Here is a 12,401-nt window from a genome sequence, read left to right as displayed (position 1 = left end):
GCCTGATCTTTCCCAAATCAAATTCTTCGTTGGAGTAAAGGGACATGTCTGAAACTCACGAGTCTCAGCCCAGTTGAGAAGTCAAACACAGAAATGTGAATCAGGGAAGAGTATTGCTTTGGGGCACATGGAACCCACCAGAAAATAAGCTCTGTGTCAGCAGAGAGTTATTTGTAGTGTTCACTGCTAGATTCCCCAGCACCTAGAACAGACCTTGTCACATAGTAGCTGCTCAATAATCAATGAATGGACCCATGAAAATACTCTTGTGGGACTCTGTGTGTACATTTGGGGAGGTGGCCATCGCTTTCTTCAAAGGGAGAGGTAACCCCTGACGGGGAACAACTCACGGATTTAGGGCACAAAACAGAGATCTGACCGTGGTTTGTAATCCCCTCTGCCCCACCATTTCAGGCCATGGCATATGAATATTGGATGATTCTATAAGGGGGACATGAACCTTCACGTACCTTTCAAAGCTTCATTGATATAGGTTTTGTGGTAAAATATCCTATCGGTATCTTCCACTCCCGGATCTGTCAGCCCCACTCCGTTTTCCGTGATGTAAATGGGGATGTCGCCATACTCTTCCTTGATCCAGTTGAGCAGTCTTCGCATCCCCCAAGACGCAGCTCTGTTCACTGCTGTCGAAGGCCAGGAAGGATCTTCCTCCTCCGTCAGCTCCTGGTCGTCTTCGTAGGAGGGCGGGTTTAACCTGGGTGTTGCATGCCGCACGATTCTGGAGGAGTAGGTGTTGAGGCAGAAGACGTCGGCCGTGGCCCTGATGTAGGCCTTCTCTTGCTCAGTGAAGCTGGGCAGGCGGGACGTGGCTAAGTGCTGTAGCTCACTCCTGTTGCCCACTTTCCACTTCATGGCGTCGGGATAGTCTCCGTTGCGGAAAATGGGGTGGGCGAACCAGCCCAGTGAGAACTGTAGCATCCGGTCAGCTGCCTCCACGTCCCTGGGCACCCCCGGCGACTGGGGCTCTGCCCAGTGTGTACTGAGGCTCAGAGAGATGACCCCCTTCTGCTCTTGCCTGTATTTCTCATCGTACGTGTGATAGACCGTGGCATGAGCTTTGAGGATTGCATGGCCAATCCTGTAAGGTCCCGAGCCTGGGTCCTTCACGTTTGGGGGGAAATCCCCTGAGCCATACCCCAACCACGCCTGATACGTGGGCTCGTTAAAAGTCATCCAGAACTTGACTCTGTCACCAAAGGTCTGGAAACAAAAGTCTGCATAGCTGTTAAACAACTCAGTCAAGGCAGGATTCTCCCAGCCTCCAATATCCTGGAGGGCCTGGGGCAGGTCCCAGTGGAAGAGTGTCACCATGGGAGAGATGTTGCTTGCCACCAAGCCGTCGATCAGCCTGTTGTAATAATCGACACCACGTGTGTTGATGGAACTGTTTCTCCCGGTTGGGAAAACCCGAGACCAGGAGATGGAGAAGCGATAGGCCTTCACCTTCAAAGCTCGAAGCATATTCAGGTCGGCATCCAGGTGGTTATAGCTGTCGCAGGCTACGTCTCCAGTGGCATTGTCTTTCACGTTGCTCCCTGGGGTGTGGGTAAAGTTATCCCAGATGCTGGGGCCTTTGCCGTCAGCATCCCAAGCTCCTTCAATCTGATAGGCCGATGAGGACACGCCCCACAGAAAGTCATCCCGGAACGTGCCATGGTAGAACAAATCCCTCTCAAACTTGGGCTGGTTGGAGAACTTTTCCCAAACTACCTTAGCCTTGGAGGGCACCTCGGATGGAAAAGCGAAGGCTCTGATTTTCTGGGGGATGTCTGCTCTACTGGATGGTGGCTGTTCTTTGACTGCCTTGCTGAGGAGACTGTTCTTTTCAATCATGCTGGTGAGAAAGTAGGCAGACTTCCTGGGAGTCCTTGACCTGCTGCTGTCGTTGAAGTTGACGTGATACAGCCCAAACCTCTGGCTGTACCCAGAGGGGCCTTCGAAGCCATCGAGGAGAGAACGAGCAATGTAAGATCGAACATCCACAGAGTCCTCCTTGACAGCTGTGGAGAAAAACAAAATTGGGGTTGTGGTAAAGTCTTTGTTACGGATGTTGCTTTTTTATTTTTAATATTTTTAAAATAGAGACATTAATTTGGGGTTTGCTAGCACTGTGGCCGAGGAGATACAGATTCAAGAAGCCGTTGAGTGTCCGTCATGGTGCAGTGGAAACGAATCCGACTAGGAACTATGAGGTTGCAGGTTCGATCACTGGTCTTGCTCAGTGGGTTAAGGATCTGGCGTTGCCATGAGCTGTGGTGTAGGCTGCAGACGCAGCTTGGATCTGGCATTGCTTTGGCTGTGGTGTAGGCTGGCCGCTACAGCTCTGATTTGACCCCTAGCCTGGGAACCTCCACATGTCGTGGGTGCGGCCCTAAAAAGACAAAAAACAAAAAATAAAAATATAAAGAAGCCATCAATGAAATACAAAAAAACCTCTGAAGAAAACAAAAACAAAAACAGAAGCACTTGAATGGTATTCCACAATCAAATGGGGGAAGCGTGGAAAGGCGATTCCCGGGAGGTCACATACATTGCTTGTCAAGAATTATGACTGTGCCTGGCAAAAAAAAGGGGGCTGGTGAAGGAAGGATTGGTTGGGGTCTGAAATGGTTACATAATTGCACATGGGCTTTTAAAGGTTTTCCTTTAGACATCAAAGTTTTGGAGGTAACTTGGGTTATCTTCAAAATATTAACCTTTTTTTTGCTCCTCATAATGAGCAAATGAAAAATGCACAAAACCTGTCCAAAACATTAGGCCACATGTATGGCCATAAATCTCAGTCCTGCTAGTATCAGGACTTCTTGGTTTAAAACAGAATACATGAATCATCGAATCTTTAAAAAAAAGTGTGCTTTTTTTTCTTCTTTATGTTTAGCAATATTGACTAAAATAATCCCATATTCCATTTAAAAAGGAGAAATAAAGCCTAAGGTTATCGTATCCCTGAAGATGGTGGAGGGAAAAAAAACACAAAAATTATAACTAAATGTATAACAACTATTGACTAAATAGACTGTAAACGACCAAAAAAGATATCCTGCACTCAAAAGACAAGCCACAGTGAGATGGTGCTCACGCAAGGGAGTTTTGTGATGTAAGAAACCCCATACCTGCTGTGTGAGCAACCCACAAATTGGAAAATAACTATATAGCAGAGGCTCTTCCAGAGGAGTGGTAGCTCCAAACCCCACATCAGGTTCCCCAGCTTGGGTGTCTGACCTTGGGAAGAGAAGCCTCAAGAGCATTTGGCATTGGAGGCCAGCAGGGCTTGAGCATAGAAACTCAACAGGACGGGGGAAACAGAGACTCTGCTCTTGGAGGGGTGGTCACAAGGTTTCACCTTGGTAGTCTACAGTGCACTGGGTCCTAGGGCAAAGAGGGACATCATAAGCATCTGGGCCAGATCTACTTGCGGGTCTTGGAGGGTCTCCTATGTAGATGTAGCTGATTTAAAAAGGAGAAATAAAGCCTAAAGAAATATATTCCCTGATACAGTAGCTTGAATGGTGGTCCCTTGAAAGATATGTCCACATGTTAACCCTAGAATGTAAACTTATTTGGAAAAAGAGGTTTTGCAGCTGTAATTCACTAAGTTGAGAATTCTCAAAATGAGGCCATCTTGGATTAACCAGGTGTGCGCTTATTTCAATGACAAGTGTCTGTATAAACGACATAAGGGAGAAGGCCATGTGAAGATGAAAGCAGAGATTACAGTGATAAAAGCCCTGCTAAGGAAGGCCTAGAGCCTCCAGAAGCCGGAAGAGGCAAGGAAGGATTCTCCCTTAGAGCTTCTAGATGGAGAGTGTCTTTAGTAACATCTTGAGTTGGGACTTCTGGGCTAGAGAAAAATGGTCCAGCCAGCCAACCAACAATCAGAGCAATGATATAGATGACTGTATAAGACTTAGGCAGTATTGCTCATTCACTCAATAAATAATTTAGGAAGCATTTACTTTGTCCCAGGATGCTACAGTATGCTCTAGGAACACAATTAAAAGTCTCACAGGGTTAGTGGGTAGAACAGAGAGCTAAGCCAGAAACAGAAAGGATTGTGGGTCCACTCACCGGATGTTTGGGCACATCTTTTTTTTTTTTTTTTTTTTTTGTCTTTTGTCTTTTGTTGTTGTTGTTGTTGCTATTTCTTGGGCCGCTCCCATGGCATATGGAGGTTCCCAGGCTAGGGGTTGAATCGGAGCTGTAGACACCGGCCTACGCCAGAGCCACAGCAACGCGGGATCCGAGCCGCGTCTGCAACCTACACCACAGCTCACGGCAACGCCGGATCGTTAACCCACTGAGCAACGGCAGGGACCGAACCCGCAACCTCATGGTTCCTAGTCGGATTCGTTAACCACTGCGCCACGACGGGAACTCCTGGGCACATCTTTTAATCTCTCAGAGCACCAGTTTTCACGGTTGTCCCGTGAAGATAACATCTGCCCCTACTTCCTCACAAAGGATCACTTGAGAGAGTGTCTGAAAGGGATTCCCTGATGCTGAGAAGAGCACACACAAAGTATAAGAGAGGATGTCTGACCTGACCAGCAGTAGGATGTCGGCCTCCATTCCTCACTGCAGTGCCACGGCAGGTGACACTCACCAACTCTTCCTCTTTGACTCTAGACAAGCCCTTGAAATCTTCTCAACGTAGCCCTCTAGGCAGACAACTAGCTACTATCAATTCATTAGGATGGCCATGAGAGATGAAACCTATCTGCCACTCTGTTTTACTTGGAATAAAAGGACATAGGAAACAGTATGTTAGGTAAGAATGAGGCTGTAGAAACGGATTAAGTGGATCAAAGTGAATGACGTGGAATGCAGATTTTATACCCAGTGAAAGGACATGAAGATCAATGTGGCCGGAGCAATGAAGGAAGATTTAATGGGCTGGAGTCCCATCCTAAGTGTCCTCAAGCCACCTTGTAATGCCATCATCATTTTTCCGTCTGAGTCCCTCCCTCTGTGGCCTGTGAGTCCCCTCTAGAAAAAGTTGGCGTTTGTTTAATGTTGTACCCCTGTTTTCATCCACAATGTCTGGCATGCAGTGAGCACTCCATAGTTATCTGTTAACTGAATGCACTGAGAGATGATGAGGCCTGATGGATGGATAGGACTCAGATGGGCAGAGTGTAGAAGGGAGCGTTCTAGGGAACAGGAGTATAAAAGCAAAGACTCAAGGCCTTGGAGGGAGAGAGTGAATTAGAAGGCTGATGTGAAGCACTCACGCTATTACTACCAATTCTACTTTTCGGCCTCATTCCCTTGGGAGACTGTCAGTCCCATAACACAAAACTCTGAAGATTTGATGAAGTATCACCCATGTTCCAATCAGCAGCATATCCACATGCTTACCCTTGAGCACCTCATTGATATATTGGTTGAAGTAGGTGACTCTCGAAGAATCATGGAGGAGATCTTCACCGTCCCCTATGGGCATGCCATTTCCAGCCAGGTAGATTGGAACTTTTCCTCTTGTGTATTCCAAGGATACAAACCGCAACAGCCTCCTTATACCCCAGGGCACCACACGGATCCAAGGGGACGCGGTCTGGGGCCACGTGGGATCCACGTGTTGGGAGAAGCCTCCGATGGTATCATAGCTGGGGATGCAGGTATCTTGGTGGGCCTTGCTGATGAGGCGGGAAGTGTAATGGGACAGGCCTAGAAAGTCGGCAGAGCCTTTCAGGAGCTGCTTCTCCACCTCGGTGAACTCAGGGAGCTGGGCCACGGGACTGGGGCAGCCCTTGTTCACCCGTTGGACCTGGGCCCTCAGGGTGGCTGGGTAATCTCCATCCACAAAGATGGGGTGTGCAAACCAGCCCAGCATGAAGTGCAGGAAGCGTTCAGATGCTCTCAGGTCCTCGGGCCTCTCTGGGGACAGGGGTTCTGCCCAGTCAGAGTTCAGCACAATGCCCACACGCCCCTGCTGCCTTGGGCGATGGTGGCTGTTGTAGTGGTGCCAAGCCCTGGCGTGAGCCTTGAGGACCAAGTGAGCCACCTTTGAGGGAGAAAGAAGGAAATACAGGTCTTAGTCACAACAGCAGCACCCACAAGCCCACGACGAGCCAACAACAGCAATGTTGGCAGGTTAACACCAAGGTCAAAAACGGTGGCAAGTTCATGACAACAGTAAGGCTGACAATGTCAACATCATTAATGTCAACACCAGTGTCAATAATGTCGTCAGGTCATCAACAAGTTAACAATGTCAGCAAAACATCAACAAGTCAACACCACCACCAAGAAGTTAAGACTGATACTTACTAACAATGTAAACAAGGTGACCACATGGACAGTGCTGACGTCAACAACATCAATAACATGGACCACAGTCTGAACAAGTCAACAACATCCACAACAGTGTCGACAAGTCACCACCACCATCCCCAGGTCACTAGCAGCAGCATCACAACCATATTAACAAGAACAGGTGTTTTGACCTCTTTCCCGTGAGCCTCACTTATGTGGCAAGTACAGTTACTGATTCCACAATTCAGATGAAGAACACAAGATCCAGAGGGGAGAGAACGCAGGTAGTCTGACCTTAGGCCTGTACTGTCACCCATAGTGCTATTCTGCCCCAGTAACTATTTACTGACTAATCAACAACTGATTGGCCGTAGGGGGAGGGGATCATTTCAGTTAACACACAAAGGAGGGGGCAATTCTTTCTAGCCCACCTCTTCTCCATTCCACTGAATGAAATCTAGAAGGAGAAATCACAACCAGGATCTTTGTGTAGACTTAACTCAGGGTCTCACCAAAGTCAACACCTTTCCTTGGAATACCGTGAGAACCTGGGCAAAAGCAGGGTGTCTGGCGTAAAGCAAGCCCAGAGACCAATCTTGACTTTGTCACTAACATCCTCAGTAAACTCAAACCGTCTTCCCTCTCAAACTTCTTGTCTGCAGAAAGTGAGTAATTGTCTCCAGGAAGTGAGTTTTCTTAGACAAAATCAATCAGTGCCCTATAGGTCCCTAGCCTAGACCTGGTAACTGGTACAGGGTTGAAATATGACCATGAGGAGACCATGATCCCAGGGAGACTTTCACTGGGAATGCCACAACAGAGGCAAGCTGTCTTTTCTGCTTGCTGCTGGTCTTGAAATATGTGAAAGATTGAGGCCATCTGGCTACGAGGTGGTTCAAGAATAAAGCCAAGGAGGGGAGCAGGAGAAGAAGAAAAATTGGGTCCTGGTAACATCACCTGTAGCCTGAGCAAGCTCCATTTTGATCACCTGAAACCAAGACTTTTCAGTTTCCTAAACTCAAAAATGCCCTCCTTGCTCAAGTCAATTGGGTTCTTTTTTCTTCCTTTTTTTTCTCCCTTTTTCTTCCCTTTCTCTTTCCTTTCCCTCAATCCTTCTCACTCTTGTCTGTCTCCTTCTTTTTTTCTTGCCACACCTGTGGCATGTGGAAGTTCCCAGGCCAGAGATCTAACCCACGCCACAGATGCGACCTCAGCCAGAGTGGCAGCAACGCTAGATCCTTAACCCACTGCACCATAAAGGAATGTCCCGGGTTGGGTTTTCTGTCACTTGCAGTTAAGAGTCCTGGCTAACACGGAAAACTTGCTTTGGAGTCAAGTAGACTTGGGCTCAAATGTTGGCTTCAAACTGCTTAACCCACTAGCGATGTCATCACGACTTAACTTCTCCTCCTCCTGAGCCCCCTTCCCTCATCCATCAGAGCTGTTCTGAGGATGTAGTCGCCATTTTTAAAATGTCATAACAGCGTTTGGACAAGTAAAGTGATTAACAATTTATGGTTCCTTCCCTCCCTCTGATCTCCTCTAAAGGAACAAAAGGAAAGACTTGCTGATGGGAAGGTAAAATGACCTTTTTCCCAACCACATATCCTCTCTCCTCCAAGGAATAGGCACTGCCATGATGGGAAGTACCTTAAAAGAGGCCACCCCTGGGTCAGAGATGCCTGGCGCATGCTGACCGGTGCCGTAGCCCGCATAGCTCATCACCCACGGCTCGTGGAAGGTCACCCACATCTTCACACGGTCCCCAAAAGTGGAGAAGCAGAAGGCCGCGTAGTCCAGGAAGGCATCCACCACACTCTCATTCTGCCACCCCCCACGATCCTGCAGGGCCTGAGGCAGGTCCCAGTGGAACAGGGTGGCCATCGGCTCGATGTGGGAGTCCAGCAGGCTGTCGATGAGCTTGTTGTAGTAGGCGACGCCCTGGAGGTTGGGGCTGTGCCCCTGCCCAGAGGGGAAGATGCGGGACCAGGAGATGGAGAACTTGTACACCTGGGCCCGGAGGCCACGAAGCAGGGCCACGTCAGTGTCCACCTTGTGGTAACTGTCACTGGCCACCTCCGGCGTCGCTTGGCCTTTGGCGGTGTCCTGGTGCCCGAGTCTGTCCCAGACGCTTGCCCCTCTTCCGTCCTCAGCCCAGCCTCCTTCCACGTTAAAGGCTCCTGTGGAGACGCCCCAGAGGAAGCCTTCGGGAAAAACACCCTGCAGGAGAGCATCCCGTTCTGCCCTAGACTGGTTGGCAAACGTCTCCCAGACGGCCTGATACGCCGAGCGGGGCGGTGAGGAGTCTACTGCTGTCTCCGGGTCCAGCTGCAGGGCAGCCTGAAGCGTCAGGCTGTCAGTCAGAGAACAAGACCTGCTGTGGGAGGAAGGTGACATAAAGGGACATCGTAAGTGCACACTCTGAGTTACAAATGCCCGTACTGACAAATGGCAGCAATCTACTTAATCAGGAAAGATTCTGGAAACTCTAAGTCGAAAGCCATATCCCTAAAGGCGGGGGCAGGATTTGACTGGTAAGTGGGAAAGTTATTATCATTGCCCCTTCTTAGATGCGTTATCATTGCTTCAACATCAGAAAAAGTAGTGTACTGTTGCTACGGTTCTCTGTATTCAATCACCTTTGAAGACTATCCGGAGGGATGATGAAGAGTTTTCTTCTTATAATGTATGCTTTATAAAACAGAATAATACCAATAACCTCAACTTATCAAGCCTCTTTTTAGAAGATTTTATGGCTGCACCAGTGGCATATGAGAGTTCCCAGGCCAGGGACTGAATCCAAGCCGCAGCTGTGGCAACACCGGATCCTTTTAAGCCACTGCACTGTGCTGGGTATCAAACCCACGCTTCTGCAGCAACCCAAGCTGCTGGAAGTGGATTCTTAACCCACTGCACTTTGGTGGGAGCTCCCACTGAGCCTCTTGATTTTGTGCTCATCACTGTAATAAAAATAAATGCATAGAATCTCACTTCCATTTTAAAATAAATGTATGAGATAGGTACTATAATTACAACAATCCTCCTAAGGAAAGTGAGACTTGAAGATATAAGTAACTTCTGGGCATCATGCGGCCAGCAACTATTTCCCATCCTGTGCAGAGCATTTCAGTAAACGAACTGTGTACCACTTCAACATCAACCCTGCCTACAACTTCCTTTCTTCTTCATGCTGCCTTGAGTATGTCCTTAATGGCATGAGCTCAATCACCCATTCTGGACCACGAGGTAGAAATGTTTTTAAGGATGACAAAGCACCAAAGTAGGAGCCTAGATTCCTGATGATTTTACGCACTCTCCACTGTCCATCTCCAGGCTTCCTTTACTTATATACTCATGTAAATATACATACACCTTTTTTCTTTTTTACATGAGAACTTCTCCTTGATCATACAGGTTACAAATGGTAGAGCAAGGCGTTTGTGCTTTTAACCACATATCACTTTGTATGTGTGGAGATGTGTAAACATTTATGTGCATAGATGTCTTTTTATGTTTTCTTTCAGTTAAATATACCTGAAAGACACATATCAGAAATATAGCTGAAATAAAACACAATATAAAAATGCTACTTTCGTATGCAATAACATCTGATATATTCTATTTAATTCTAGTCTGTTTTTCTCCTTCTCTCTCCTCCCTACCCCCCCTCCCTCCCTGAGTCCTGTCCCCCAGGCTGGAAAACAGTGTATGACAACGTGCACAAGTTACACCAGTAGAGTGCAACCTTGAGGAAGGGTTGGTATAGGTGGGTGTCTTTGGCCTGGAGAAGGGAACAAGCATGGGAAAGAGGGGAGAGTACGAGAGCATCTCCCTGTCCTAGGGCCATCATATGGAGAGGGCCTGACACTTATTCAAGGTTGGTCCAGGGTGCAGAACTGCTGGAAAGGACAGGGACGCTACAGAGGGACCTCCCTGCCATGAAGTGTGGTCTGGGCTTCACAACCGAAGCTCTTCCGTTTTCTAAAACATAAACTCATCTGCATTTACTAGAAAAGTGGTACGGGGAAATCCACTGGCTTCCACACCATCCTTTTCTCACTGACTTGAGAAGCACAGTGGAATATGGGAACATGAGAGTGATACAATTACACAGATAACCTAAAGTCTGCTCTAAATTTTTCTTTTAGACAAATACCATATGATATCACTTATAACTGGAATCTAATATCCAGCACAAATCAACATCTCCTCAGAAAAGAAAATCATGGACTTGGAGAAAAGACTTGTGGCTGCCTGATGGGAGGGGGAGGGAGTGGGAGGGATCGGGAGCTTGGGCTTATCAGACACAACTTAGAATAGATTTACAAGGAGGTCCTGCTGAATAGCATTGAGAACTTTGTCTAGATACTCATGTTGCAACAGAACAAAGGGTGGGGGGAAAGAATATAATTGGAATGTATACATGTAAGGAAAACTTGATCCCCTTGCTGTACAGTGGGAAATTTTTTTTCTTTTAGCATAGCACTTACAAATTTTGGTACTTTGGTCATGGGCTAAGAAATTATTTCCAACCCTACGCTAATTCAAAAACTTCGTCCTGGAAACGGTCAAACTGGACTTCTGCCCCGCTGCAGAGCTAGCTTTCCAGTCTACCTTGTCTCCTCATTGGGAAATCGTTTCACATTTCATGTGAAGAAATGGGGCAGAGAGCTCACTTCACTTACTCAGATCACATAACCTCAGAGATGGGTGGATCTATCATTAACCCAGCCTGTTTTCCCACAGTCTCATGCTGCCTCCAACAAGATCTTAAACTAGCAGGCAGGGGCTCAAACCTCAGTTCTGCTGGCTGAGTGCACTCGGGTGAACTGCAAGGTGACTGACTGACTGGTGAGAATGTCAGAGCCATGTGAGGCCCCGAAGATGGCACTCCCTGCTTTCCCCTCTGACACTTCACCTCTAGAACGGCCACAATAAACTCACTGGCCCGAGAGGAGAATGGCCACAGTCCCCTGAGATCATTCGTGTCAAAGAACAGCAGAGTAGCCTGCAAATACCAGTTACTGAGAGTCCACAGGAAATCTAACATTACCTTTTCTTGGAACTTGAAGAACAGCTCAGGAATGTATGAATATCAAACCCAATGGTGAACACTTGGTCTTCATTTAGGGCTGTAAGAGAAGGAGTTTAATTCACAACCAACCAACAATAACATGACTGCCATCAACACTTCTCCTCACTCACACACCACAAGCAAACTCCAAGCAATGGTTCCAAGCCCCTGTGGAAAATTCCACGGGCTTAAGATTTAAGGAGGGCAGAAGTGATTGTTTTCCTGCTTAGTTCACAGTAGCTCTCAAACCTCCACATGCATCAGCATCACCTGCAGAGCTTGTTAAGCACAGACTGCTAGGTCTGCTCCAGCGTTTCTCCTCTATTTCTTATCTGAGTTTCTGATCTGAGGTGGGCTCTACAATGTGAAGGGCCAACAAGCTCCCAGGTGATGCTGACGATGCTTGTCTGGAGACCAAACGCGGAGAACAACTCATTCAGAAGAACTCAAGACATCAGCAAGGGGAGGCTTTCTTTTTTACTGTGCTAAACTATGCATAAACATAAAACTGACCACATCAACCATTTAGAAAGGGGTGGAATTTAAGAACAGAATTCGTTATGCCATCAAAGGTGAGTTGAAAGGAAGGTTAAGCGGCATCCATGGATGTGGTTCATGAGGTCTGCAAAGCCAGTTCAGCCCTGGTTACCAACTTCTCCTATATTTGGACCTCACACAGAGACTGGACTGGGTACCAGGGCACCCAGGAGTGTGCCGCTCAGCCCCTTCCTGCAGAGGGTCTGGTGGTCCTCAGCCCCTGAGGCTTTGGCCTACCCCACTTTCCCTTGACTGAACTGGACCAGGAGAAATCTTGTGATGCATGGCCTGCCAATCAGATTCACGCTCAAGAGTCTGAACTGAAAGACACCAAGGAGACGGACCATGAGCTGTGGGCCCTACACCTGAAGGTTTTGATCAGGTGATGGCGACATGAACAAGTAAGGAGGCTGGAGTGGGGAGGCAGTCCTGCCAAGGGGGAGCAGAGATGAGAGACCTTAACAGAGGGGTAATGGCAGAGGACAGACAGGCACCGAGCAGTTGGCATGCTTCC

The 12,401-nt window shown here is 47.8% G+C and overlaps 1 protein-coding gene across 2 annotated transcripts in view; it reads right to left on the bottom strand.

Moving 5' to 3' along the window:
• The window catches only part of LOC100625807 (lactase/phlorizin hydrolase), a 48,913-nt gene that overhangs the window by 16,811 nt on the left and 19,701 nt on the right, over nt 1–12,401 (bottom strand). For both annotated transcript variants that reach the window (XM_021076418.2, XM_085001326.1), the window contains exons 5-8: nt 11,330–11,408; nt 7,927–8,653; nt 5,380–6,025; nt 471–2,021 (exon numbers count right to left, since the gene is read on the bottom strand). In XM_021076418.2, coding sequence (XP_020932077.2) covers nt 471–2,021; nt 5,380–6,025; nt 7,927–8,653; nt 11,330–11,408 — 3,003 coding nt within the window. The remainder of the gene's footprint in view (nt 1–470; nt 2,022–5,379; nt 6,026–7,926; nt 8,654–11,329; nt 11,409–12,401) is intronic.

This window comes from Sus scrofa, chromosome 15 (genome assembly GCF_054392235.1).
Source record: "Sus scrofa isolate SSC_HxYL_T2T_F1_AM1 chromosome 15, Sscrofa_HxYL_maternal_Yorkshire_Landrace_v2.0, whole genome shotgun sequence".
NCBI classification, from domain to species: Eukaryota; Metazoa; Chordata; class Mammalia; order Artiodactyla; family Suidae; genus Sus; species Sus scrofa.
The sequence above is the reverse complement of the archived record's forward strand: the minus strand, read 5'-3'. Positions and strand labels throughout refer to the sequence as shown.